At 30.7% G+C, this 27,948-nt stretch overlaps 1 protein-coding gene and 1 long non-coding RNA gene across 11 annotated transcripts in view; one reads left to right on the top strand and one right to left on the bottom strand.

The window, feature by feature from the left end:
* The window catches only part of LOC118199039 (putative ATP-dependent DNA helicase HFM1), a 511,790-nt gene that overhangs the window by 290,631 nt on the left and 193,211 nt on the right, over positions 1–27,948 (top strand). For all 10 annotated transcript variants that reach the window (XM_085816885.1, XM_085816888.1, XM_085816889.1 and 7 more), the window contains 3 exons: positions 7,167–7,270; positions 19,186–19,233; positions 24,504–24,601. In XM_085816885.1, coding sequence (XP_085673011.1) covers positions 7,167–7,270; positions 19,186–19,233; positions 24,504–24,601 — 250 coding nt within the window. The remainder of the gene's footprint in view (positions 1–7,166; positions 7,271–19,185; positions 19,234–24,503; positions 24,602–27,948) is intronic.
* On the bottom strand, positions 4,339–26,785 carry LOC146997174 (uncharacterized). Its single transcript, XR_015041176.1, has 3 exons — positions 26,688–26,785; positions 26,046–26,102; positions 4,339–9,285 (listed from the first exon to the last, which is right to left on the bottom strand). It is a non-coding gene; the product is annotated as an uncharacterized LOC146997174 (long non-coding RNA).

Below are 27,948 nucleotides of genomic sequence, written 5' to 3' on the forward strand. Positions count from 1 at the left end.
TTTCTCATAGAAATAAACACTGGGTTACTCATTGCCAGATTGGTAATGGTCAGCCTTTATAAGGCCTAAGAAGTATCTTTTGTTGTATTATCAACTAAAGTAATGCAACAGATGTTTATAAAAATAATTTGTTGGATATCTTAAAAATTAAGTGTATTATAAATTGTATCAGTTAGATGTATTAAAAAAAATAAATAATGATGTAAATTAGTAAGTATGTTTGTTTGCTTTTAAAGTGCTTTGTTTGTTAAGTAATTACAAATTAAGCACAAAAAATAATAATTAGTAACTGCATGGATGATAAATTAAAGATTTTATTTTTCACGCTATGGCATCATTTGATAGGTCATATAGTTCATTTGTTACTAACTGGCAGCCTGCTATCTGGATCTTGCCCCTGAAGCAGTTTTACATAGTCTGTAAATACACTTTAATTATATATTTATTGTTAATGTAGTGTTTATAGTTTTAGAGCCATAGAGATATGGACTGACTTTATATATGCCACAGGGTTAAAGTTAACTTTCAGCGTCAGTGCAATTACTAAGTTTAGTTCGCTAGCCACCAGTTGGTTATACTTTAGTAGTTTGGTTACCTGGCTTTTTGAGATCTAGTTTTTATTCACTTTTTTGTTGAACTGGTACTTCTGGTATATACTTTCCTTGAATCAGTCAACTACTTGTTCATATTGCCGTGAACTAAGTAATGTATAGTTTCAGATATTAGACAAGATATTAGACCAGGTTTCCAGATATTAAATCATTCTGGACATTGGGCATCTATGTTTCGGACTTTGTACTGTATAAATCTTATTTATTTGAAGTTCTAGATATGATTAACTTTTATTTATTTTTGCTAAAAGATAAATAGCCTCAGCTACAAATGTTTGCAATAATAATTGCCTTTTAAAGGAATGCATTAATATGTGAGCATTTTCCCCACCCCTAAAGTTGAAAATTAATGAGTATGAAAAGTACTTAATTGTCCAATGAGCATCTAAATTCTGTAATTAGTAATTTTTCTCCAAGCTTATAAACATTATCAGAATCAAAACACCATCAAATATCAAGTACTAGTAAAAAAATTAAGAAGTTTTCTAATTATTTATTTACAAACATATTATTTGTGTATGTGAAAAAGAAACATTTTATAAATAAAAGAACAGAATATGTTGTCATTATTTATTAAGTTATGCCTCATTCAGAGTTTTCAGAATTCATTTATATTTAAGTTCGTAGATGATACATCCTTTTAGAATCACTGAAATAAATGTTATTATGATAAACTACACTCTTTTTCAAAAAAAATTGAAGTACCATGAAGGAAGTGGTTGTTTGTAATGAAACTGAATATGTGTAGCTCATATACAGATAAAAAAAAATGATTAAAAAATCAAGGTCATAGTACCTGTTCACGGCTCACAATCGCCCACTGAGCGTTTAAATTAGTAAGTCGAATGGCCCCTGGGGGCAATGCATGCTTGAATTCATCGAGGGAAGAAGTAATAGAAGTTCCTAATGCCATCATGTGACACATTCTGCCAGGCATTCATCAGTTGTCGCTCCAGATCTGTGATATTTTGTGGTGCCCGAATCTGGCGGTTGACCATATCCCAGACATGCTTGATTGGTGAAAGGGCTGGTGACCTTGCTGGCCAAGAAAGCGTATTAACCACACAGAGACAGTCCAGAGATATGCGAGCAGTATGTGGCCTGGCATTATCTTGTTGGAAAATGGCCCCAGAAGTGCATGCCGTGAAGGGTAATGCAACCGGCCACAGGATGTTATCCACATATCGTTGAGCTGTTAAAGATGTACGGAGGATGACCTGTTGTCATAAGAAATAGCACCCCACACCATCACACCAGGTATCATGGCTGTATGCCTTTGTAAAACAAAGGCTGATTGGGACCACTGCCCCCGTCCTCTCCAGACACTAACACGGTGGTCATCTGCTTCAAGAGTGAAGCGGGATTCATCGCTGAACACTATACGATACCAGTCTGGGAGCAGCCATGATGATCGGCTGCGACACCACTCCAGATGACTCCGATGTTGTGGGGTCAAAGGCAAACATCTTAAAGGCCTCTGTGAGCATAACCCTGCCTCAGACAAGTGCCGTGAGGTGGTAGAGGGTACCATGGGAGGTTATACACATGGCTGTAGTGCGTTGAAGAGTCAACAATGATACCGTTGGAGCGGTTCGGGCCCGGCGAACAATCATCCTATCTTGCCTCGCATTTGTGCTCCTTGGCATTCCAGAGCTTTCATTTCATCGCCAATTTCCTTGTAGCAACCATTGCTGCCAACATCTTTGCACAGCAATGTCTGTACGAGCAGGTGGTGACCTATTGCTCTGTATGACCACCCAGCCTCACGCAACCACGTTCGAAGTCATTTAGTTGTCTGTAAGGTCTTCGATATCATCGTAATGCTATCTTTAGTTGCTTCTCTACAGAATTACAATGGCAGCAACAAAAAAAGATAAATTTTCTGCCTCTGTTACTGGTTTTATACTTTGCAAATTGTGCACTAGAAACGCACGCTATGATCGCAATTCCTGTTCATTTGCCTTGAAACGTTGGTCATTTGCATGTTCAATCAAGATGCTTTTGCATACCAAATTTCATTGCAGTCACAAAAGTCCTTCTTGTTGCTTCGATTTTTTTGCAAAAGAGTGTATTCTTTAACTGTCCTCATCCTCGAATTACACTGGTCATCAGAATTAAAAGATAGTGAGAAAAAATATGCTGGTTAAGTAATGTAACCGATGCCCAATACTGTAAATATATTTGCGTTAATTAAATACAATTGAACACAAAATTGCACTTCTGTGCATATGTTAACACCGGAAAATATACAAATTCAGGGATTGACAATATGGTGCACAATTGACATATGTTGGAATTCTGGTCTGTAATGTTGTTTAAAGTGAATGTGGTTTCTGAGAGTAATCAGTATTCAGTAGTTATGACCCAAAGTCATCATTTAACTGAAGATAAAAAATGACAAATAATTGGTAGAATTGAGGGATGTCAAACACAAATGGAGATCACCTAAGATTTCGATATCCCTTAAAGTGTTATATCAAGAGTTTGGAGTTGCTTTTTAAGCATTGGATCAGTTGATGGTCAGCCTGGTCAAGGGTGACTAAGAGCAACAACTGCATCCGAAGTCGATTTTCTATCATCAGCTTGAAGAAACTGTGAAGCGACTACAACAAGTTTGGTTTTAGACCTTCAGACTGCCAGAGGAGCTCAAATTAGCCATTCTACTGCTGCACGAAGCCTTTATGAAGTTGGACTATATGCAAGAAAACCAATGGTTTATGTCTCACTCACTCCAGCTTCCAGAGGGTTCCATTTAAACTGGCACCATCATCATGTTCAATGGAGTTAAGTTAACCGGGACTGCATATTGTTTACTGACAAGTCTGGATATAGTCTTAACAATGATTTTAGATATGTTTTTATCTGGAGAGTGGAAGGAGCATGCAACTTGCCCTCCCTTGTTCATAAAATACCCCGTTTCTGTGACTGTGGTTTATTGGTTTAATCATGACAAATAGCCACAGCGAGCTGCATATCTTTCAAGGAGGTTCTACTTGAACCCAATTGAGCATGTGTGGGATGCAATAGGGTGCTGAATTTCAGTGCACAAAATTCCTCCCTGGACTCCCCAGGGGCTGAAAAATGCACTTTTAGAAGAGTGGCATGCAATTCTAAAAGACTTGATCAACACTTTGGTAAAGTGTATGAAATCTACATCTGAGGTATGCATATCTGTCTGAGGTGACCATACATCATATTGAACAAAAAAAAATTTTCCTCAAGAGGTGACTTAATTTTCCATCATTTTCCAATTTCCATAAATATGGGTTTTAATTTTAAGATTTTGCAAACATTCAATCACCCAGCATTGTAATTTATGTTAACTAATGCTTTTGAACAAACATTTATTAAGAATTTTTCATTAAGTATCAGTCACATTTTATTTCTGTTATTATCCTTTAATTTTGTTGACCAGTGTACAAACCGTAACCAACAGAATTTTCTCGCAGATACAAACCTTTGGTTTTTCAGTTAGAAAATAAATACAATAAATTTGAATTTTTCCCTTTGCATTATTATTGCTTTTAACTACAGTAAGTTTTAACTACAGTAAGTAAGATTTAAACTGTAGTTTAAAATTGTTTTTTATTTTGTTAAATTTGTTTTCATGTTAAAAAAAATCTGGCATGTGAGCTGGTGTCCGCTTGTGTGCAAATTGAATTTGTTGATATAGGTGATAAATGTCATGATGATATAATGTAACATAATGGTTCAATAGATTTGAAAATTCTTTTTTTTTTTTTTTTTTTTTTTTTTTTTTTTTTTTTTTTAAGAAATTTCTAACATAGAAAATCTTTCTAGTGAAGAAAATTTTTTAGGTGAAAAATTTCAATTTGTAAAATATTAAAGAGCAGATGTAATGATTTACTGTCATTTTTCAAAGCATATTTCTGATGTTTCAATACATTTCAGAACAGATTTAGGGAAAACTACAAAAAGGAACAACTTGCTGTAGCAGTTAACGATTTCACTTTGGAGAAACAGATAGTACTTTTATATTTTTCTGTCACTGTAAGAATTATTGGAGAACCTGCTGGAATTGCACCTGTCATTCTGGTAGAAATTCAGAGAAACAAGTTGCTCTTTATGTAGTCAGATAATCGGCAGATACAAATTATGGATGCAGCATGTAAAAAGATTTTAAAAGAAGAGCTAAAGCTTTGACATTATTTGACAGAAATTCATTAAAACTTGCATTAGTCATTACAGTAGTGCAAAATTCCCAGTTTAAAATAACAATAAATAGTTATCATCATCTTTGTGAACTTGGTGTCATATAAATTTGTTTAAATTGGGAATCCATATGGTGTTGCATAATCAAGCAGTTTTTTAATTGGGCCATTTGGCTGAGTCCTAGAGTCTTTCAGTGTTTTGGATATGCTTACATGAAATATGAATATTTAAAAAACAGCTACTGAAGAAGCAATTAGGTGTGACAATTAATCCTACGAGTGCTCAATTATTTTAACCTTTTTATTTTTAATTTCATATTTGAAATCTACATACCAGTTTTTGAAATTTGTGCAAATATATGGAATTTAGTGAGCAACCAACCTTGTCTCTTGAAGAAAGCTTGATTTAAATATTGCACAAAATGCATTACTTGCATTAAACATTAAATCTCCATGATATGATTTTTATAGAGGTGACAAACTCGTGCTCGTAGATATATCGGGATGAGAAAATTTTGCTACATTTATGTAGCCTGTGGAAACTGTAGGATAAGCAGTCAGAGCATTTATATCATTCTGGGAAAACAGTATCTTGTTATTTAATTTGCAGATGCCCCTTTCAGAATTTTCTGAAATATTTTATAGATTCTGTGCATAAAATAATTTTTAATAAAAAACTACAGTAAGGCATGATGAATATTTCACTCACTGCAAATTTTACTCTATGAGCACCCTATAACAATTAAATCCTTTCCCCTCCTCAGTTGAAGTTTTTTTTAATAAAATTTTTATCATATGTTCAAAAGTTTTATATTGGAAAGTTCATATCAGCAATTAATATTTCTAGAAATAGAGCCTTTCTCAGCATGTATTAAACTTGTGTAAATGATTTTGCTGTTGAATGAATATTGTAGAACATGTTTATTGGCTTTTCGTGTGTAATTAATCCTGCCTGTAATATGCTGCCACCTATTAATACAAATTTTCCTTCCTCATTGTGTAAAACCCCTCTCTGATGCTTTTGAAGAAGTTTTATAGTCCTTGATTTTATTTTCATAGTTTTCAAAATGTTAAATTCGTCAGAATGGGTCAGCTTGGGAAATTATAGTGTAATGGCTAATAAAATTTGCTTTCAAGCAGACTAAACGTCTCGAATTTTGTTTGTTGTTGGAGGCTATCATCTACACAGAACTGGTAAAAGAAATAACTAGTAATTACTTTTCTTTCTTGCATTTATGAAAATGATTGAAGTTATAAGTTAAATCAAACATGCATATTCATTTCAAATGCTAAATCTGATACGTCATACTTAATGTCAAAGAAACATAATCACATTTGCCAGTAGAAATAGAAATAAATTTAATTTTAGCTAAAAGTGAACAAATTATTGCAAATATATACGTATATATAATTTATTGGAAAAATTTTAATATCATCTCCTAGGAACAGAAATTCAATTAAAACCATAAATTATTATAATAAATTATTTTTGTATACAGTATTTTAATTAGTATTTCTAGACTTCTATTGCAGTGAAAATGTAAAAAAGTAAAAAGAAAAATCCTGAATCATAAAAATACCAAAATCAAAAGTAAACATTTTAAGTATTGAAAAATATAATATATATATTAAATTTTTAACAAAGCTAATTTTTGAAAAATTTACAAACTAGATTGGAAATTCGTAATTTATGTAACAAAATGTAAATAATTTGTTATATATGAAAATACTTTTATTGTAGTAAGCAAAAATATAAAATTAATGGTTAGGAATCTGGCAAAGCGCACATCCTGATGAAAGAGTCTTCGAAGTATTATAATTTAAGAAATGCTCTAATAGTTTTTAAGCAACTAAAGATTTTTTTTACTTAAAAGCTGCCTCTAATTTTTAAATTCACTAGCATCCCTTAAAAAAAAACTTGTTATTCTGAAGAACAGAAATTTAAATTTGAGTAATAAGGAATTTTAATGTGATAGAAATTTTGAAAAACTAAAGAGTAATTTTATGTATTAAAAATAATACTAAAACATTTCAGTTTTTGGTTTGTGTTATTTAGGAAGCTTTCAGTATAATTTATTCTTTTCAAGACGTTTTGTAATAAATTTGTACCACAATATAGTTTTAGTCCTACTTATATTCTTTTTATTTTTGAAAGTGCATTTCTTTGCATAAAAATTGCAAATATTAATCAGTATCATACATTAAATTCATGGATTTAATTTTTTTTCTATTTATATCATAATAATTGTAAAATTGTTGATTTTATGAAATTTATTTTAAGATGTGATTCAGAATTCATGTAATATGTTTTATTCATGTAAAAGCATTGCATTTATATTTAAAGCAAAATGTGTGTAATTCTTTTCTTTTATTTCATTTTCAGTTATGTTTGATTTCATCATGTAAAGAATTTGAAGATATTCAGTTAAGAGTAAATGAAAAGAAATTCTTGAATGATCTAAATAAAAATAAACATTCTTCAATTCGGTAAGCACCTTTAAATGGTTCCCTCTTTAGGATCATTTGCTTATTAACATTTGACTGATAAATTATGTAAGCAGTTTGATGTGTATAAAACTTTTATAAAACGAACAAAAATTGTCAGGAAAATATAAGTATCTGAAAAACATTTTTTTAGGGGTGTGTGTGTGTGAATTTTAATTTAAAATGTGTTGAGAAATATTCTGTTAAATTATTTTTGGTTTATCTGTTAATAATATACACTAATCATGTAATTTATTAATTCACACTTCCAAATTATTAAACTGCAACCCATTAACAGTGCATGTATTACTGCATCACCCATATAGACATAAATTTAAAACAAATTAGTAAATCAGTTATAAAATGTGGTATGCAACTGCTGCTTATTCTTGACTTATGCAATTATGAATAATGTGGCTTTGCTTATATTCAATTTTTTCTCAATAAATGTATTAAAAATTTCGAGCAATTTGAAAAAAAATCTAGTAGTGGAATTGCATTGTGTGTAAATTTTAAAAACACTTTAAGACGTAGTTATGGTATGAATGCCTAAAATGTAAATAACCAGAAGTAGTTATGATATGAATGCCTAAATGTTATAATTTATTGTTGTAGACTAATTATGTTATGAAAAGTAAAATTCAATAATATAGTAGCACACAAACTCTTGCAGACTTTAGCATTGCTGATAGGGAATGAAATGTTAAGATAAATCCAAAAATTATCTGTCCTACTGTATAATTTTCTGCTGATAACAGGTTAAAGTGTTGTGAAGTAATTCAAGTGTACTTATAATAAGCAGTATTTCACTGATTATCTCCATCTAAAAATTTTCACTTCTGTGAGCTGAGTTATTGTAACAGAAATATGATTTCAGTAGTTTTTAATTAGTTTTCATCCTATTTAGTACATTTCTGTGAATATTAAGTAACCCAATAAATCTTAAATAACATGATAGTTTACATACAAAGTGCACCTAATTATATTGACAGTATGTCTAAAAACCAGATAACAGATATTCCATTTGGGGAAAAAAATAATTTTAAATTAAAATTTAATTTAATTTAAAATTTATGTGATGCTACAATTTAAATAATTAATTTTAAGGCAGTATGTATCTTGCATCCTCCACTGTCCAGAGTTTATTGAAGAATTTAAGTAAGTTACAAGAGCTACATGATGATACGAGTACAATGGCTATTTTTTTGGAGGCAGAGGTTGCAAGAAACATGTTTTAATACCATAACAAGAAACATGGAATATAAAATACTGTATACTGCATAAATATCAATAAAATAAAAAAATTAAGATGAACAAGGACAAATTATTTAAAAAAAATCATATTTTCTAATTAATTTTTTAATTAAAATTTTAAATTGATTTTCCCAAATGATTTTTCAGTTTCAATTAAAGATTTTATTACAGACTTTAAATTTTTCATCTATGCTTTCTTTAAACACAAGATCCAAACTTAAGATATAGATGAATGCATGTGAAAGATTTGACTATTAGAAAAGTACAGGAAGTGAAAATTCTGGATGGCTTATAAAAAGTACATTTCACAGTAGAAAGCCAGATGAATGGAAGAAGAAATTTCTAATTCAAAATTCTAAAAAAAGTCATCTCATCAATTTAAATCTCAGAAATTTACGTTTAAAGTTACTAAAATTTTGAAAAAGATTATTATAGGCATAAAAATTAACTGGGACATGCTGAAAACATGTTTAAACATACATAAAAGTAGAGAACTTTTGCAAATGGTCTATCTACTTCATCAGCTATAGCAGAAAACAGTTGACAGTGCTGGATTAACCATCAAGCAAAATAAGCATATGCTTAGGGCATCAAGGAGCCACAAAATATTCCCATTGGTAGTTTTACCACAGAATGATGCAGGTGACAGAGGTATGGTAGTATATACCTCTCATCCTCCACAATCCAGAGTTTATTGAAGAATTTAAGCAAGTTACTAGGGCTAAATGGTGATACAATGGCCTTTTTTCGTGGGGAGGCAGAGGCTGCAAGAAATGTGTTTTAATACCAGAACATGAAACAGGGAATATAAAATATTGTATATTGCATAAATATCACTAAATCTAAATGTAAATAAAAAACAATAAAGATGAACAAGGACAAATTATAAAAAATCATATTTTCTAATAAAAATGGAAAAATGATAAAAATTAAAAAATATCTATAAAGGTACAAAAAGATCGAATAAAGACAAGTGGTAAATTTCTAATAAAAAGTACATGAAAATGGGTGGATGATGGAAGATAAAAAATGTATATAAAAATACATGAATGACTGAATGAAAGACTGAATGAGATAAAAATATGAAGAAAGCCTTGCTTAAAACATGAAAAAAGAGTGCCCCCAAAAACTGGATGCACTTAATTAAAAATAAGCATCAATTTATTAGATTTCTGAACAAATGTTAGCTAAAGTATTTCAAATTAGTTTCTGTTAAGTGATATTCCAACTTCTTCAGACAAATCTTTTCAACATCATGTCACAATATTTTATTTTATCAATATGTTTAATTGTGAAAGATTTTGAGAGGGTTAGATATTTGAAAACCTCATTCCAATCTGTAACATCTTTCAAGTGTTCTATAATAATTTCTGATATTTTTTATATCTAGGAATTAATGTCATATTTAATTTTCTCGAGTTATCTATAATGAAGTCATGACTTAAAGTTTGAAATTCTCGAATTCTGTAATTGGAATATACAGAATAAACAGTAATAATTCAGTAATAAAATTTTCAGATGATCTCTAGCATCTGCGTACGGCATTTCAATAAATAAAGTGTTCATTCTCGATAAGAAATCTTTCTGATAGTCTTTGATATGCAAAAATATTATGCCAATCTACTTTGTCTTTATATTTTAAGATACAAGTTTCTGCCAATATCTGATATATTGAGATAATTGTCCACTCCCTAGCATTTTCAAAATTTCTAATTAAAATTTCAGATAATTTATTTGTTCTCAAAACTTCCATCTAGGTGATATCGGGAAAAAGCTTCAGCTGATACTGAAGCTACTGAAGTATTTCCAAATGAATTCATTGAACTCATTAATAGTTAAAAGTTATCTCCAGAAAAAAATTTTAGCGCTGAAGAAACTGGTCTTTTCTGGCAATATGTACCACAAAATACCTTGGCAAGCTCTATAGAAAAGGCTACAACTCGTGTCAAAGATTCCAAAGCAAAACTAACAATTTTCACATGCGCATATGCTGCAGGAATGCACAAGTGTAAACTTTTTGTATTTGAAAAACATATTTAAAGAAGTAAAGAGTTTCCTGTTATATATCATGCAAATAAAAAAACACATATAACACAAGTGTCTATAAATGGTTGGTTTGAAAATCATTTCATACCTGTGGCTCAGCTGAATTCAGTTGGTTTACTGAGGCCTATGTGATAGACATGTAAGCCTCAGTTGGTTTACCTGGGGGTGCAAAAATAGTCCTGATCATAGACAAATGTTCGGCTCATACTTCACTTAAAATTTTAGTTAAGAATAATATATTTGTATAAGCCTTTCTTTCAGATTGTAAGTCCATCATTTAGCTTATGGATATCAAAATAGTGTGTGCAATGAAAATGCATATATAAAGTAGAATTTTTAAAATCCATTGAATTGAAGATTCTCTTTTTTTTTTTGAGCCCAACTTCTTCTTTTCTAACCTCCTTGCATACTTGCATCAATCACAAAGTACCTTCATGCATGATGGCAAAGGTTGAACTCACATGAACATCAAAGTTATCGGCAAAGAATGTGAATGGGAGAAGAAGGCAAGCTATCATAGACACAATATAAACCAACCTGGGCTCACCTCAGGTGACTGATGAATTGAAGCCAGTGTGTGGTGAAGCAAGCAAGCACACAGGGTACTGGTGAAAGTCATTCTACTTGAAATGCTAGGGAAGTATAAAGCATAAATCTGCTATTTGAGAATTTTTTTTTTTTTTTGCTGTTATTTATACTCAAAAATTTTATTCGGCAGTGTGTTTGCATCTGATTTCTTACTTTACAGATTTTTTTTTTTTTTTTACAATTAATAATTTTTGTGCTTAAATATTCAATAAATGTTTACTATTATATTAATATTTATAATGTAATACTATATTAAGTTATGCTTTAATTTTAAATGTCTGTGATAATACATTTCCATAAATAAATTCATAGATATAACATTTATTGTTATTAAAAAAATAGAAAATATTGTGGAAAGTAGGGAAGTGCTCATTAAGTCTTTGCAGTAGTTTCCCTCCCAAATATTGGCCGCATCCTTGACTGCTTGGTTTTTAGGTGAATGAAGGAAACGATTCTTACCTCTCAGCTGGCGCAGTGTCAATGATGAAAATCAAACTAAGACATAGATAAAATTACAGCAATTTGTTCTTAATAAGAAACGTTAATTAGGATAATTTAGTGCTTCCAAAGATGTTTATGAGCTCTCTCATTGTTGCAATAATTCAGTAAAATTTTTTTGGGGGGGATTAATGTTTAGGTTTTAAAATAGGGAGTAAATTTGAAATTACTTCTGTCAGATGGATTTTTTTTTTTTTTTTTTTTTTTTTTTTTTTCAGGAGGAGGTTTTTAGGTTTGTCCATTTTTGACTAGCATTAATATTATGTTGAAAATTGATGGATTTGTTGAAGTTATATTTTTAGAAATTTTAAGAAGCTATCATTCCTAAAAGTAAGGCACAGAATATACATTGCCTAAGAAAACTTCATACTGAGATACTTTCAAGTGTTTCTGATTTCTTTAATAGTATGGCTTAAAATGTTGAAATAAAACTGTCCATTGAAAGTTTTCATTCAAAATTTCATTACTCGCGATTTTTTTATTACCTTATGTCATGAAATGGATTTTTAACAAAATTAAAGCTAAGCATCTTAAAGATATTTTTAACATTAAAGAAATAAGAATTAAAAGTTTTATGTAAAGAATTCGCGTTTTGAAATTATTCAGTATAGCACACTGACAGGTTATCAGATGTTGTTGGTGGCTTTGGATCACATTCATAGGTGTATTTCAAGGCCTGTCTTTATGCTTGTAAAGTTTGTCGCCGTCTTACATAATTTAAATTCAAGTTTTTCTCCATGGCGTTGCTGTGTCATTGAAGCTTCTCTTCTTCTTCCAATTCAAATTCTTTAGTTGCCAATATACATTGTATCTGTGGGGCTGTGAATGGAAATGGAGCAACTGCTCAGAAGAGGCACTCTGGAAGCTTTTTCTGTACAATCCTTAAGTAGCTGCTCCGTTTTAGCTGCAGCTATATAGATAAAATGTATATTACCAAACTCTGTGTTTGTATAGGGATACATACTTCTTGAAACCTGCATGAGGCATGCTAATTTTCACCAACAAAATGCTTTTGCATGGCGCTCGACACCAACCTGTACTTCCTCAAAGCACTCTTTTTAAGGGCACACATTCAATCACCAGATATGCTTATTTGAGTCCCATCTATCTACTCTTATATTTTTTGCCACATATTTTTGAATCACTTATGTATGTATGTGTGTGTATGTGTATGAGATAAAACAAAATTAATTTTAATTCTGCCATTTTAATTTTAGTTTGGGAACTCTTCCTTTTCAAACTGCATTATATACCAAGCTCTATTTTATTTCAACTAAAATGAAATGCATGAAATGTTTAATAAAAAATGTTTAATTGCAACATAATTTCCCTAACTCACTACAATTTTTTCAAGGGAAAAACACGAAAAAAGTCTTGTTAATATTTTAAAAGGTGGCAAAATCTTCAAACCTGGTATCTATTAATATAATTAATTGCCAATTTAAATGCTTGCTGAAATTTAGAGTTTTCTGTAATTTAGACATCCATTGAAAATTAAATGGTACGGTTGTACAGTTGATAGAAGAATCAAAAACTGGTTTCAAGATTTCGTCCAAACTGAGAAACTAAGTAAAACATAACTTATACAATACAAAATTTAAAAAATAATAATAACAATTCATAAAAATGAAATTTAACATTTTGATGTGATTCATTAACTACTAGTCTTCCATGTCTGGAACTGATCTTCAACTTGACCCATCTGGATTCTTGGAGCATGGGTGATATTATGATTCTCCCCATGTCTAATGTAAATAGGAGCCAGCTTCCTTCATACAGACATACAGGAATATATCCTTCCAGTAGGCAGATAATCTGTTTTATCAAATAACTATAAAATTTCATTTCCTTATATGGCTTTATTATGTTTTTTATGCAAGTCATTTTTGCATGATTTTTTTTTTAATCTCTCTACCATATAAAATTAAAATTTGATGTGCTTATATCTTTATTTCCAGAGTTTCAATATTTTGTAGTGATCTATCTATCTTTGTTTGTTCATGTTTCTACAGGAGCAGTTCAAGTTTCTACAAGCTATACACATGATTTGGTGACATTCTGTTGCTGACATTTTACAATAGAAATGAATGTAAATGATGGTTCTAATCTGGTAGCTCGATAATTCCATTTCAGACACCTTAAGGATAATGATATATTTTTACAAATTTCACAAAACAGTGTTCTAAAGCAAGTCTCTTTCTTTCAAATGCCAAAAATCATTTGACAAAATATGATTAAACATGACAATGCAAAGTGTTTGCACAGACAATATTTACAGCGGCAGGAAACTTTTCAAAACCGATACGGTCAAAAGTCGTTAATTTGGACACCCATAATCCGGAATGATCTATAATCTGGACCTCAAAGCTAAAAACTTTCTGAGCATGCGCCGCGTTGGCGCATGTGCATAGGCGTTTTACGCGTGCGCGTAAGACCTTGACTACAGCGCATATGCGTGTGCGCAAGTGCAGAATACATGTTCGCCTGCACGTTTAATGTATAACGGACGGTGTAAGCTAAAATTATCTAATTATCTATTTCATTTAATGTTAATGGTTGCGTTGTTCCTTAATCTTCGAATTGGTTCCCGCTTATTATTTTTTGCAGACTGTAAGAGCAATTTTATAAACGTAAACTTGAACTTTCGATTATGTCAAATAGAATTTCCGATGCTGGAACTTCCAAAGGATCTACAAAACGAAAGTATGTTTTGATGTCCAACAAACAAAAAGTGGAATTGCTCCAAAAAATGGATAAAAACATGAAGAATGTGACAGAGGGGTTAGTGAAAACGAAAAAATTTCGATTGACAAGTTAGTCGGTATTCTCGGCACAGCAATTAACGGGACCTTGAACAGCGGAACTTTGTAACTGAACAAGAAATTATGTCTGTTTATAGAATTAAAGAGAAAGTATTATCTCATAAAATGAAGCAACTTAAACAACTTACATTGAAAGAAATGTTTAATAAAGTAAACAAATAAATATTAAGCTTTTTCTTTCTTTCTTTCTTTTTTTTTTTTGTAAATTTTGATACCCTTAAATCATAATTGTTCTTTATTTCATAAATTACGGTTTCATATTTTTAATTTTAGAATTTCTGCATGCCATCTTACGATATTTAAACTGATGATCTATAATCCGGAAAAATCGTTAATCCGAAATCGCCGAAGTCCCAACGAGTCCAGATTAACGACTTTTGGCTGTATTATTAGTTATTCTATATTCAGTTATTTTTAATATTTTCTAAAGATACAAGAAATTTAATTCCTTTAAAATTCAAGTTATTTCCCAGTTTCTTACTCTTTTTGGATGAACTTTTATTAATATAATTTTAATTATCATAATTTTTATTAATATAATTTAATTAATATAATTTTTAATATAACTAATATAATTTAGAATTAAATTTTAAAGAAATTTAATTCCTTTAAAATTTAAGTTATTTCCCAGTTTCTTACTCTTTTTGGATGAACTTTTGTCTGTTGTCAATTTATATAAGATTATTTTTATGAAGATGAATTCTTTGCATGGTAATTACGTCTATTTTTTTGGGCACATAAGAATAGTTTTTACCATAGCCACAATCAAATTTTATGTATTTAATTACAGATGTATAATTTTAACGAATAGAACAATAAAATTTACCTTTCGATAATAATTATATCTAGTTTTGGTATTATTGCAGATTTCGCTATCCACATATAAGCATTAATTTTTTAGAAAGTGATTCCGAATGTTTTCATATTCAGTTTTAGATTTTATATTCGTATCATTCAGAATCTTGTAAATGTTACATAACTTTTCATAATACAGTCAAAAGTCTTTAATCCGGCGATTCCGAAATATTGATTTTTCTGGATTATAGATCATCAGTTTCAATCTGGTAAGATGGCATGCAGAAATTATAAAATTAAAAATAGGAAACTGTAATTTATGAAATAAAGAGCAATTATGATCTAAAGGGTATCAAAATTTACAAAAAAAAAAAAAAAAAAAAAAAAAGAGCTTAATATTTATTTGTTTACTTTATTAAACATTTCTTTCAACGTGCGCATGCATAAAGCATACATTACGCATAGTCGGAATTAGAAAATTGCAACCAGAAAACTATTTGATGTGTACTCGTGATATTTATAATGACGAGGAATTTGATTTAAATCATATCTAAGACGGAATACATCAAGATGAAATACTACATTTAGTAAGGAATTATAAGCTGAATAAAATAAAAACATCTGCCCTGAAGATAAGGATTGTGCTGACAGATCAACTTCCAGTTCGTTGCGTGCCGTGACTTCCGCCCCCCACCTCCACAGAGCAGCGTGAAATTAATAAGCAGATAGATTTCGGAATGGTTAGAAAAATAAAGGATATGCCTTTATCCATTTTTTGCAGCAATTCCACTTTTTGTTTGATGGACGTCGAAACATACTTTCGCTTTGTAGATCCTTTACATATTAGTAAATATATATCGGAAATTCTATTTGACATAATCGAAAGTTCAAGCTTACTTTTATAAAATTACTCTAACAGTCTGCAAAATATAATAAGCCGGATCCAATTCGAAGATTAAGGAACAACACAATCTGCAACATTAACTGAAATAGATAATTTTAGCTTAGCTTATACCATCCATTATACATTAAACGTGCATGCGTAAACGTATTATAGTAAACGTATTATGCGCAAACGCATATGCGCATGTGTAAACGCATATGCGTTTGCGCATGAGTGAACGCATTATACGTTCACACATGCGTAGAAAGTTTGTAGCTTTGAGGTCTGGATTATGGGTGCCCGGATTAACGACTTTTGACTGTATATGAATATTTAGCAGATATTTTTTGAAACCTGAATTCCAAAAGTAAGGCATAATTTTATCCATTTCTGAAGAAAAGATCAGATTGTGTTTTCTTTTTAATTTTTCAAAATGATAAATTCTCTCTCCGCTTATGTGTTTGCTCTAAAATCTCATACATATCTCACAAGCAAAAATATTTTTCTTCTGAGTCATATTTGGCCTTTTTATTTACTTCGGTATTTTTTCTGTGCTCATATTTATCAAAAGTTGTTTTATAAATGAAATTCTTTCTTCATTGCTGAGTCACTTGCCCTTAAGTATGTTCCACTTGCATTTTTAGAACTTCCTGTGCTCACTTTTATTTTTTGGCATGATTCCGATTATCCAACTCAGCATTCATTAAGTGCAGAGTTTAAAAAAAAAAATCTGACTTGGAACACAAAATATTTGAAAAGAATATTTATAAGAATTAAGTTTATATTTTCTTTATTTATACAAATACCAGACATTTGGCCTGTTAGCCTTGATCTTGGTTCCCATTACTTACGAACAATAGGATTAGAAGATAATAGTGCAGTGCATTCGTCAATATACTCCTTATCCACAAATTGTCCATTGTTACAAAGAGTACTGACAGAAGAGTCCATGAGTCGAATTTTAAAAAGATGGGCACTCAGACAATCATGCTCAGTCAAAAGATAAAACAATGTCAGGGCTACAGGACGAGGAAAATCTGGAATAACTGGCTTTGAAATAGTGAGACACCCCAGGCCTTTCTCTAACATCATTTGATAGGTAGGAGGCAAACGTCCTCTTAAGTTCTAATTTAATTAGGAGTTTTGCAGAATTAAAAATCATATGGTTATTAGTAGTTTGTAGTCATTAATTTCTTTGCCAGAAAATCGGCTCGTTCATTTTCCTCAATGCGAGAATGCGCAGAGACCCATTGCAAGACAACTGAGTCAGCCAGAGCGTTGAGAATCCTCCTCAGAAGTACAAAATGTATTGTTTGGAGATAGCCTGCAAAGCAACTTTGCTGTTGGACAATATAACAGCCTGGGAGAAATTTACTTTTCTGAGTGCTTAATTGATTCAGAGCAATAAATATAGCCTCATCTTCACCATCAAAAGAATTAAATTAAATTTATATGTAAGAGAATTATTTTAATGAAATAGTTTAAAAGAATATCTAATCTGTCTAATCTTATAGCTATAGGAATCTATTTCCTAACCATTTAACAAATAGTTTATTTTTTCCCCCTTTACTTTTTTCAGTTTTATAAATTTCATCTTTTTTAGCATCTTTCACCATTTTTTTTTTTTTTTTTCATTAGAACTTCTTTTAATTTCATTGTTATCAAAATCATTTTGTCTAAATATTTCAAGAAGACTTCAGAAATAATGAAAATCTCTTTTGTAAATGAGGGATCAATTCCCCTTTTAAACGTGTTTTTAAATATTGAGATTCTAATTGTATCGCCAATTTTGACTTTCGACCTTTTAATTTCTCTCGACTTATATAAATTCTTATAAATTAAAACTTTGTTATCTTTAACCATCTTATCAGTTATCTTTATCTGATGCTTTTACATGTGTCATTTTTATAGATCAAGGATATGAATGGTTATAATTTTTAACTAGTTTAACTAATGTGTTTTAGTTTATCTAATATGTTTTAGTTCTGTTTGCATCCAGATATTTTCATGCATAGTCTAATCTTTCAACTATGGCACATATGATACCTGCATTTTTTGTAGTAAATGAATGAATAGTAATATTTTTAAATATATGTTGAGTATCTTTATTAATAAGCCCTGTACTCTTATGTGTTTAAATCTGTGTGGAAATGTGTTCTGTAAAGATCTTTTAAATGCATTTTTCACTTCTTCATCGTTTTTCTTCCTTTAGGAAAAGGCCAAACAATGAATTACCTTTACTAAATAGTTTGTTCCTACATTATATTTACTAAGGGACTTTAAGAATAATAAATCTGCTTGTCATTGATCATCAATGCTAAGAACATATATTCTTCTTCTGCTGAGTGGTTTATATTTTGTATAAATGCATCTTGTTGATCTTTGAAAGTTTTAATTTCCTTTTGAGGTGTTTTAGTTTTTCTTTGCAATTCTTTCATGCCACAATAACTGGTTTCAGGATTCTTCTTCATGGAATAATAAATTTAATTTAAAGTTCTTGTATTTCTTTTAAGTTCTTTTACAAGTATGTATCTGTGCGTGTGTGTGTGTGCAAGTGTGTATTTGTCAAAATTATTTTTACTTTTGTAAGGTTTTTTTTTTTTTTTTCCTAAGTTTTTTTAGTTGTCTTATGTTCTCTTATTTTACACATTTCACACATGTCCCATATGTATTTTTCGGAAGAAATTAAGCATTTTAAACTAATGATCTTATCATACATGCTTAGTTCAATCATTTTTATTGTTTATAAAATTGTCTCGTTGCTCAATGCATATGAAATTGAAAAAAGAGAATTAACTATATGGTAAAAACTTTTCACGTAAAATGCTAAGTATATAAATAAGAAGAAGTTAACGACAGAGATATGTGTTAATACTTTAATAAATATCAATTTTTATTGTTCAGATTATCGAAATTTTAAATGCATATTGCTTTTGTTTTATAATATTATTTAAAATTCTAATGAAGTTGCGATTTGAAAAAATGATTCAGCAACAAAATGTACATTCGTAATTATTGTATTTTTATTTTAGCTTCCCATTTCAAGGCAAGATTAAAACACGGGCAATGAAAATAAATTGGTAATCAACATTTTTAGTTTAATATTTTCTAGCATTTTAAGATAAATGAGAAATATTAGGCATACAGAAATATTTAAAATGTTATAATAATTAAATGCAAAAGTACACAAACTATAAAAAATTATAACTAGAAATAAATTAGTTCTCTGTGTATGTTCACTGTAGGTTAATAAGAAGCATAATTGCAGAATTCATTAATATTTAACTCAAGAAAAGTCATCTGAAGGACCACACCGGTTTTTATAGGGAACAGAAATATTTCAAATCAAAAACAAGAAAAAAAAAAATTTGTTTTGTATTCATGCTGGTTTGATAGAAACTGATTGATTTCTAAGGTTTCAAACATTCTTCCATTGACAAAAACATTTCTTTGTTGTCACTTTTCATTGCTCACATGTTTATCTTTAAAAAGTCAATATGTAAATTCTTTGCAATAGCTTACTGCAGTATTGTGATATATTATCTATACTAGTTTTCTCGACCATTACCCCCCTCCCCCTGCTTTCGAAAACTCGAAAAATACAAATGCAATTATGTAAATTTAGGTTATTTTTTAATATGTTTTATGAATTAAATAAGAAAAAGTATAGAAAATCTTAATGAACACCAAAAATTGAATAACAGTTTCACCCCCCCCCATATATTCGTAAAATAGATGCTTAACCGGTAAATAAAAGACTGACTGCATTCCTCTCCTGAAACTATGAAATTCCTCTAAAAAGGAGAATTCCTCCACCCAGTTGATAATCCCTGGTGTATATAGTATTTAGATCTAAAATAGCACTTTGCCTGTCATTTATGATTGCTACTATTTAATCAGAAACCTCATTTGTTTTGTCTTTATGAAGTCTACATATCTAAAGCAATTCTTACAATTTTTAGAAGTCTATTACAGAATGTGGCAGAATAACAAAATGCTTTTGGAATGTGTATTTATTATTGCAACTGAGAAATTCTATCATATCTTAAAATAATAATACTTTAAATCCATTTTTATACTCTCAAATAACTTTTTGCTTCTGTTATACCTTATCCTGAACAGAAATCAGTTACTATTTGAATTGATGTGGAGTGAAATTTAAATGGAAGTTTAATTACTCTGCCAACTATTTATTTTATTTAAAAAAATATCATTTTATATTGATCTAGGATCAGTATGGTAAATAATGGCATGTAGCAGATCTGCTTTTACCATTTATATTGAAAGTTTGCACTAAGGCGTTGATGTTATTTTTCAAGTTGACGCAAGCGTAAAAAACACTTCTCTAATAAGAGTAATGCTCTAAGTATGTTGAAGTACTGAATCAGAGATAAAAAAATTATCATGTTTGTTGAAAGCCGGTAGAGCTGTGTTGGTGAATGTGATTCGCCAAAGCCTTTTATAAATTTAAGCCAGTTGTCAAAACCAGTCACATGAGAGGTTACCCTCCCAAGTACTGACCCCAAGAGAAGCATCTTGGTAGAAACATAAAGTTTTGATGGCAAAGTCCTAAAAAGTTCAAGAGTTAAAGAAAATCAGCAGCTCCTTCTAGTAAAGCAGGTTCAGTTATCACTTTTTGGAAATTTCATCAGGATTAACCCTTTGACGGTTAGAGAAATGAGCAGTTTTCATTTACTTAATTCATGCAGTATTACGAGTAAAGAGTAGTCGAAAGTGACAGCTGTTTTGCCCCGCCGTTCTTCCAAAAATATCACCTTTCTCTGGTGATGCCATAAATAGCTCACTTCGCACGTTTTAAAAATTTCTTAAAGTATTTGTAGTACATAAATAACAGTTTTTGCATACTTTAAAAAATAATTAATAAATGATAATTATTAAATAGTAAATTATGAATTATTATAATCAATTATATAAATAATAGTTAATTATAAATATAAGACAAATATTAAATTGAAAGGACTAAATAAATATAACTAATGTAAAACTTTACGAAGCATTTAAATGCAGTAATTACCGTATTTTCTGGAAGAAACGCCGCAGCGTTTACGTGTTTAAAACTTAAATTTTCAGCGGGTGTGGCGTTTCTACCCATGCGGCGTTTAGGTGCACTAAAAATAAAATATTTCCTATGATGGTCATTGTACATAGTTTGGATGGCCTTGTCATTGTGCATAGATTGGTGCTGTTCCCACACAAAAGACCACTCAGTTGCTTTTTGCGAACGTTATTTTGTTTACGTTCTTTCCCTTGAACGGACCTACATGCCTTATTCACCCTAAACGAGATCTCAGAACAATAACATTCTTCCCCCTTTCATTCAACATTCTCATCAGTTTGAATAGTCTCTTTCCTCTGCCATTCGATGAATCTTCCTGGACCCATCCTCTTTCCACCCCTGCCTTTTCTGCAATTTTTTTCAAAGGCGGACACGACTCCACCTGCCTCGCAATAACGAACTCTGACCTATTTCCCCTTCAGCATGAATGGATTTTTCTTGGCATTCTGCCAAATACAGATCTCATCAGTTAGGGTACAAGTACTTGTTGGATAGTTTTTAATTAGGGAGCGGAAAATTTTTGAAAATGTCTCTAAACAGCACAGATGCTATACATTTCTTACCTTTAATTTATTTTTGAGTTATGGTTTCATTTCATGCATTTTTCTTAACTGGTATGTCATAGGACTTAGGTTGAGCTTTTGCATCTATACGGCCCACGACGATGTCACGCACAATTTAATCTATTGCGGCGTTTCTGTGTAATTTTAATTTTTTTCCCGCCATTTTTCTCGAGTGCGGCATTTACGCTGATGCTGCCTTTCTTCCGGAAATTACAGTACCTAAAAATCTTTTTTGTGTGATATACTTTAAAACTAAGTCGTAAACTAAACTAACCAGCAAAACTAAATCGGCTAGGAGCGTGAGAACTTGCATCAATTTTATATCACTGTCGAACACTCGAAAATCTTCCTCATCGCTTGAATCGTTTTCTGAGCTTGATATACTGTAAACAAAGTCCTCATCAGACTCAAAATTTTATAAGCTTTCTGTATCACAATCATAATCACCATCATAATTATGTAACTTTTGATTTTGAACCATTTTACTTTACAAACATCTTTAAAAATGCACCAAAATATGCATAAAAAGAACAAGGTAAAAAAAAAAATTCCCCTTCATTATGAAAAGAAATTCATGGAACGCGTACTGTCATCTGTAGACAATAAAAGTAAATTTCATGAGTAGGATTCCTTTGTAACGTAATCAATGCAGAATAATAATGGCAATCGAGCTCAGCTCGTCAGCATGTATTGGGGAAAAATTTTACTACACGAGTAGTGCTCATTTCTAACTATTTTGGTCGAAATCTTGCTCCCGAGTGGAACTCATATGAACGCATTATGAAGCACGATTCGATTGCAAGCTGAACTCGTTCATAACCATCAAAGGGTTAATGCAGCAAACATTTTTGTACGGATTGTCAAGTTAACAAGATATGGTTTATTGAAATTTTTTCCATGTTTCCTTATCATAAATTGCATTTTTAATACTTTCAGTTGCCATTTTTTTAATTTTATACAAAGGCAGTTTTGGAAATCAAATACAGTGAAGTTCCTTCTTTAGAAACATTTTTAAATGTTTCTAAAGAATATTTTAAATGTTTCTTAATGAGACATGGCATTGTTGCTGAAAATGCTTTTGCTGTAACTTGGTACTGCTTTATCAGGATGATATCGTTATTTGAAAAATGTGCATCTTATTCCATTTTGCAGATCAGAGAACTAAAGAAATTTTATTTCTTCCTCTTCTTCTGAAGGCATTTCTTCGACAATCACCTTTTGTTGCTGCTTTTGAAGCTGTTTTAGTTGTTTCTTTTTGTGTGTATATTTTTTTGTGTTTCTTTTTGTGTGTATTTCTAGTAACTTCTCCGCATCTTTATTGTTAACTTCCTAGTCCTTGTTTTAGCTTAGAGACATAATATCATAGCAAACAAAAATGTTTTAAGCGTGAAAGTGCTCAAAAAGTCTCTGCCTGTGACTTAATCAGGCCATAATTTTCTCCAGGTGGAAATCGTGGTCTTCTAAGTCATTTGCTTCCAGGCTTTGTTAATGAGAGTTAAGCAATGAAAGATATTAAAACAATGCTTTAAAAAGTTATAAGTGTTAATTATGTGGCATAGGTTACCCCAGAACGTCTTTAAAAATCATATGTTTTTTTTTTACTTGAGTATTTGCAACCCAAGACACATCATCGTACAAGATTTTTTTTTTTTTTTTTTTCTTTCTTTTTTTCATATAATTTGTTTGTGAAGTATTTGTGATTTAAGTTTACACTTTAATAGTGATAATTATAAATAATAGTGAAGCAAGTGTTCAAATTGTATATGTTTTATTCAGAATCTTGTAATTGAGAAGCATGAATATATTTTTGTTTCACCGGATAAATATATTGTTAGAGTTTAAATGATACAATAGATATGTCACATAGTTAATAATTCATTGACATCAGGTGCCATGATTTTATTCTTTCCCCTTTCCTTTCATGACAAAAAATCTGTCTTGGTAATTTTAAACGCATTATTTTATATAGAGAGATTAAATTTATATAAGGTTTTTCTTTAAAAAATGGAAAAATATTCATAAATACATGAAGATTAAATTTATTAAAGGTTTTCTTAAAAAGATGAAACAAAAATTATTCGTGAATCTGGTCCATTGAAAAGGTAATTCTCAAAAGTCCATTGAAAAGGTGATTCTTGAAGTGAAAAGACTTTTTTTTATTCAAATGTGAAATAAATATTTGTCTAAGTGTTATTAGTGTGTTCATTTATTTTCTGTTGAAGCTATGTTGTTTTTGCTTATGCTCACTTGTCTGACATAGTCAGCCCAAACCCATGAAATTCTTCGTGGCAAGGAAGACAAGATTACGCCTGCCGTTGGCAACAGCCTTGAGCACCAATCAGGTGACAGTGAGAATTAGCTCAGTTCCACCCCCAGTTTTGATGAAGAGCACCCGGGGAGATGAGTCCAAGGATCTCCCACCCCTTTCCCCTTCCACCAAACCACACAAGAAGACTTTCAGCTCTCCACATATTCAGAGTGCTGCCATGCCGCACCAACACTATACATTGACAAACATCTATGCCTTCTTTGCGATTCGAACCTGGGCCCTTTGGCACAGCAGTCGGCAACGTTAACCACTGTTCCGGTTGGGCAGCATTGAAGCTATGTGAACATTAATTTAATTTTTATTGTTGTTAATTCAAATAAAAATTATGAAAACTATTAGAACCAGTCATTCTGAATTTCTAAAACTGTATTATTTCTCTAGCTTGATACAAGCAACATTTGGGTGTTTATCAATTTCTGAACCAGCAGTCAATCAGGATATTTCAAAAATATTCAGAAGTGGCCTTAGGATAACAAAATGTAAGTTTAAATAACAAACCTTGTCTTGTCATCTGCTATCATCACCGGCTTTATATATAACATATCAAAATTCATGAAAAAGTTGTAACATTTTTCTCTATTTTTCTGTAGGTTTTAAAATTAAGATTTTCAGAATTTACTATGGAACTGTAAATAAAATTAATAAGATAATAAATAATAAAATTTATATAATCTTATCCTACATCATAGTATTTTCTAATTTTCTTTGAAGTGATGCAATTAAGGCATATTGTAATCAATTAAAGAATTTTCTGAATTAAAATTAAAAATTGTTATAGAAAGAAAACTACTGGCTTTCTAATTGCTGTCTGCAATTAATATTTTTAGAAGGTACTGTTAACTTATAAAATATTCCTCATAACTTTCCTTTGTATTTCAGTTAATATGTTACAGTGATGTTTGATAATGGAATTCATACATAAAGAATTCTGAACAGTTTAAAAAAAAAATAAATGAAGAGAGATTTATAGTCTAAAATAACTTGGTCTTATTTAGCATTTTCTAAGGAAATATTCAGAAGGGGTTCTTGTTAGACTATACACTATATGCATAATCTTTATTGGAATAAAAATAATTTTATATTGTACATCATAAATAATGATTAAATTCATTTCAATTAAAATAACTCCTTATAAAATTCAACAAATAATATACTACGAGGGCCATCCAGGAAGTAGATTACGTTTCCGTCTGTGTCCGCTAGGGGCGGGGCTAGCGCGGCCATCTTGGGGTCAGAGCGTTGCGCAGCTCAGTCTGCATCTAGCCGTGCTAGTGAGAGGTTCGTGCTGTGCTCCGTTCAGATACTGTGACGGTTTGAAATGTCTGCGTTAATTGAAAATCCCGCGAGGTGCGCTCAGTAATAAGGTTTCTGACTGCAAAAAACTGTAAACCGATAGAAATCTATCGGCAGCTTCGTGAAGTGTATGGAGACAACATTATCACTGAAGGTGGAGTGCGTCAGTGGGTCATAAGATTTCAAAATGGCCGAACCAATGTTCACGACGAAGATCGAAGTGGGAGACCCAGCCAAAGAATCTCTAAGGAAAAGAATGAAAGCTTCCATAGACGCAATGTAAACCTGTTTCGCCTCTGCGCCGCTATATCGAGGAGACACGGCTATGCAGTGAAACAGCAGCGCAGGGTGGAATTTAAATAGCGCAGTCCGAGGAGATAGTAAATTTTTTTACTTTGAAATTCCTCAAAATGTTTTATTTTCATACATTTCAGATAAATTATGTAGCTGATCTTTTATCGGGAAATTTTCCGTAACCGGCCCTTGGCTATGTTTTGGCCGCCATCTTGGTGGCGCGTTTTTGAAATCCAAGATGGCGGCCAAAATTGTTTTCCCTGTCCGAGGGAAATCGGACAGGGAAAACAACTCTGACCTACCAAACATGGAAAAAATAAGAAAACACGAACTTACCGAATTTATGGTGCCATCCTGAACGCTACTCATCGCTGTTCCTTCAGATATCATCCGCTAATTATCAGAATAACAGCAAATAATAAGAAAAACAAAATATATCTTTTTGCTGAGCACAAGTTTAAGAAATATTAAATGAAATTGTTTAAATTACATTAAATGCAACTGCTTAATGTTTTCAAATATGCGATTTGCTGAACTGCAAATTATAATAAAAACAAAATATAATATTTTTTTTGCTGAGCAAAAGTTTAAGAAATAATAAATGAAATTGCTTAAATTACATTAAATACAACTGTTTAATGTTTTCAAATATACGATTTGCAGAAATCAGCTTTAAAACTAAGAAATATCTATCATGAAATCAATCAAGAAACCTACTCTTTTATAAATACATGAACTATTTTTATAAATCTAGAAATACTTGAAAATGCTTAAAACATACAGTAAAAGCAAAAAAAAAAAAAATTCTCAGTATCGTAAATAAGGGATAAATTAAGTAATCATGTTAAACTAAGAATTTACTTTATTCTCGTTAGAATCCTCTAACAATATATGAAATTAAAGTTAATTTATATCATAATATATATTAAATAATAATATAAAAATATTAAATTGTATTAATAACAAATTAGTACTTACTTTGTACACGAGACATCCTTTCCGCGCGACGTGACAATTTTGGCGCCGAAAGTTACGGTTGCAGTGAACGATGAACTCGGATCGTTAAGTTAATAATTTTGGCAAAATTTATTAAGAAGTTCTGCAAGTTCTTGTAAATAGAATTATTGAAATTAGAACTGCTATTTATTGCCAATAAACAAATATAAATTGTTACATAGTATAATTTTTCTTATATTCCTACTCTTATGTTTATTCACAATCTACATTTGATTATATTTAAGGCCTTGTTTTTACAGTTCAGAATGTATAATTAATAATACTGCTTTCTAATTTGATTAAAATAAAATACAGTAAGTTATTTCAAGCAGAATGGTATAGGTTATTTCGCTGCAAACAATTATACTAAATATACTTATTTATGGGTATTTGAGAATTTAGCGCCGAGCAGTTATTAATCTTCCATGATGCTCTTCTGTCTGCCTATTTGCAATTCTAAATTACATTTTTGGAAAGAAAATTTAATATAATATTATTAATATAAAAAGTATCTCTAAGCGAAGTGTTATTTCGCTGCTACACTATGTCTTCTGTCTGTCATTGTAGCTGTTAATGTCTACTTTGTCTGTCTGTCTGTCTCAATTAAATTAATAGCCAAAAAACTTGAATGATTTATTACTTAATTTATACGAATCATAATAGAACTATTTCCCTAAGCTGAATTCTGATAAATTAGCTCAGGGGCAGGATGAAATTCAAAGATCGTTGTATCTCTCTTTTTCATTCAATGCCTCTCAAGAAGATTTTCTGCTTAACAGATTTTAAATATTCCGATGTCATGTATTGGAGTCAACTAGCATGCCTTAGTTTCTGACCAAATGTAATAACATCTGACTTCTAAATAAGTGAATTCATAATAATTCACCTGTTTTTCATTAATGTATAGGTACTTTCTAATTAACGCAGACCAACTTAGGAAAGAAATGATTCTTTTGAGTACCTTACTTTCAAAACATCCTGGGCCGCGTATTTTGTCTGTAATCTTTTTGCATAGAAGATGTGCATACATCTCGGTTTTTTTTTTTTTACTTTTATTTTTTATTATTATTATTATTATTATTATTATTATTATTCTCCATGCACATAACTATCTGTTTAGTCTTAAAAAAAAAAAAGAGAGAGAGAATTGAACAATCTCAGCACCAGAATCAATCCTAAAATGTTAGGCCAAAAAGAGCTGCATGATGCCTTTAAGCGACCCACATTACTCTGTATATATACG

Source organism: Stegodyphus dumicola, chromosome 5, assembly GCF_044657685.1.
Source record: "Stegodyphus dumicola isolate Sdum_Otavi_A_Nest chromosome 5, ASM4465768v1".
NCBI lineage: Eukaryota > Metazoa > Arthropoda > Arachnida > Araneae > Eresidae > Stegodyphus > Stegodyphus dumicola.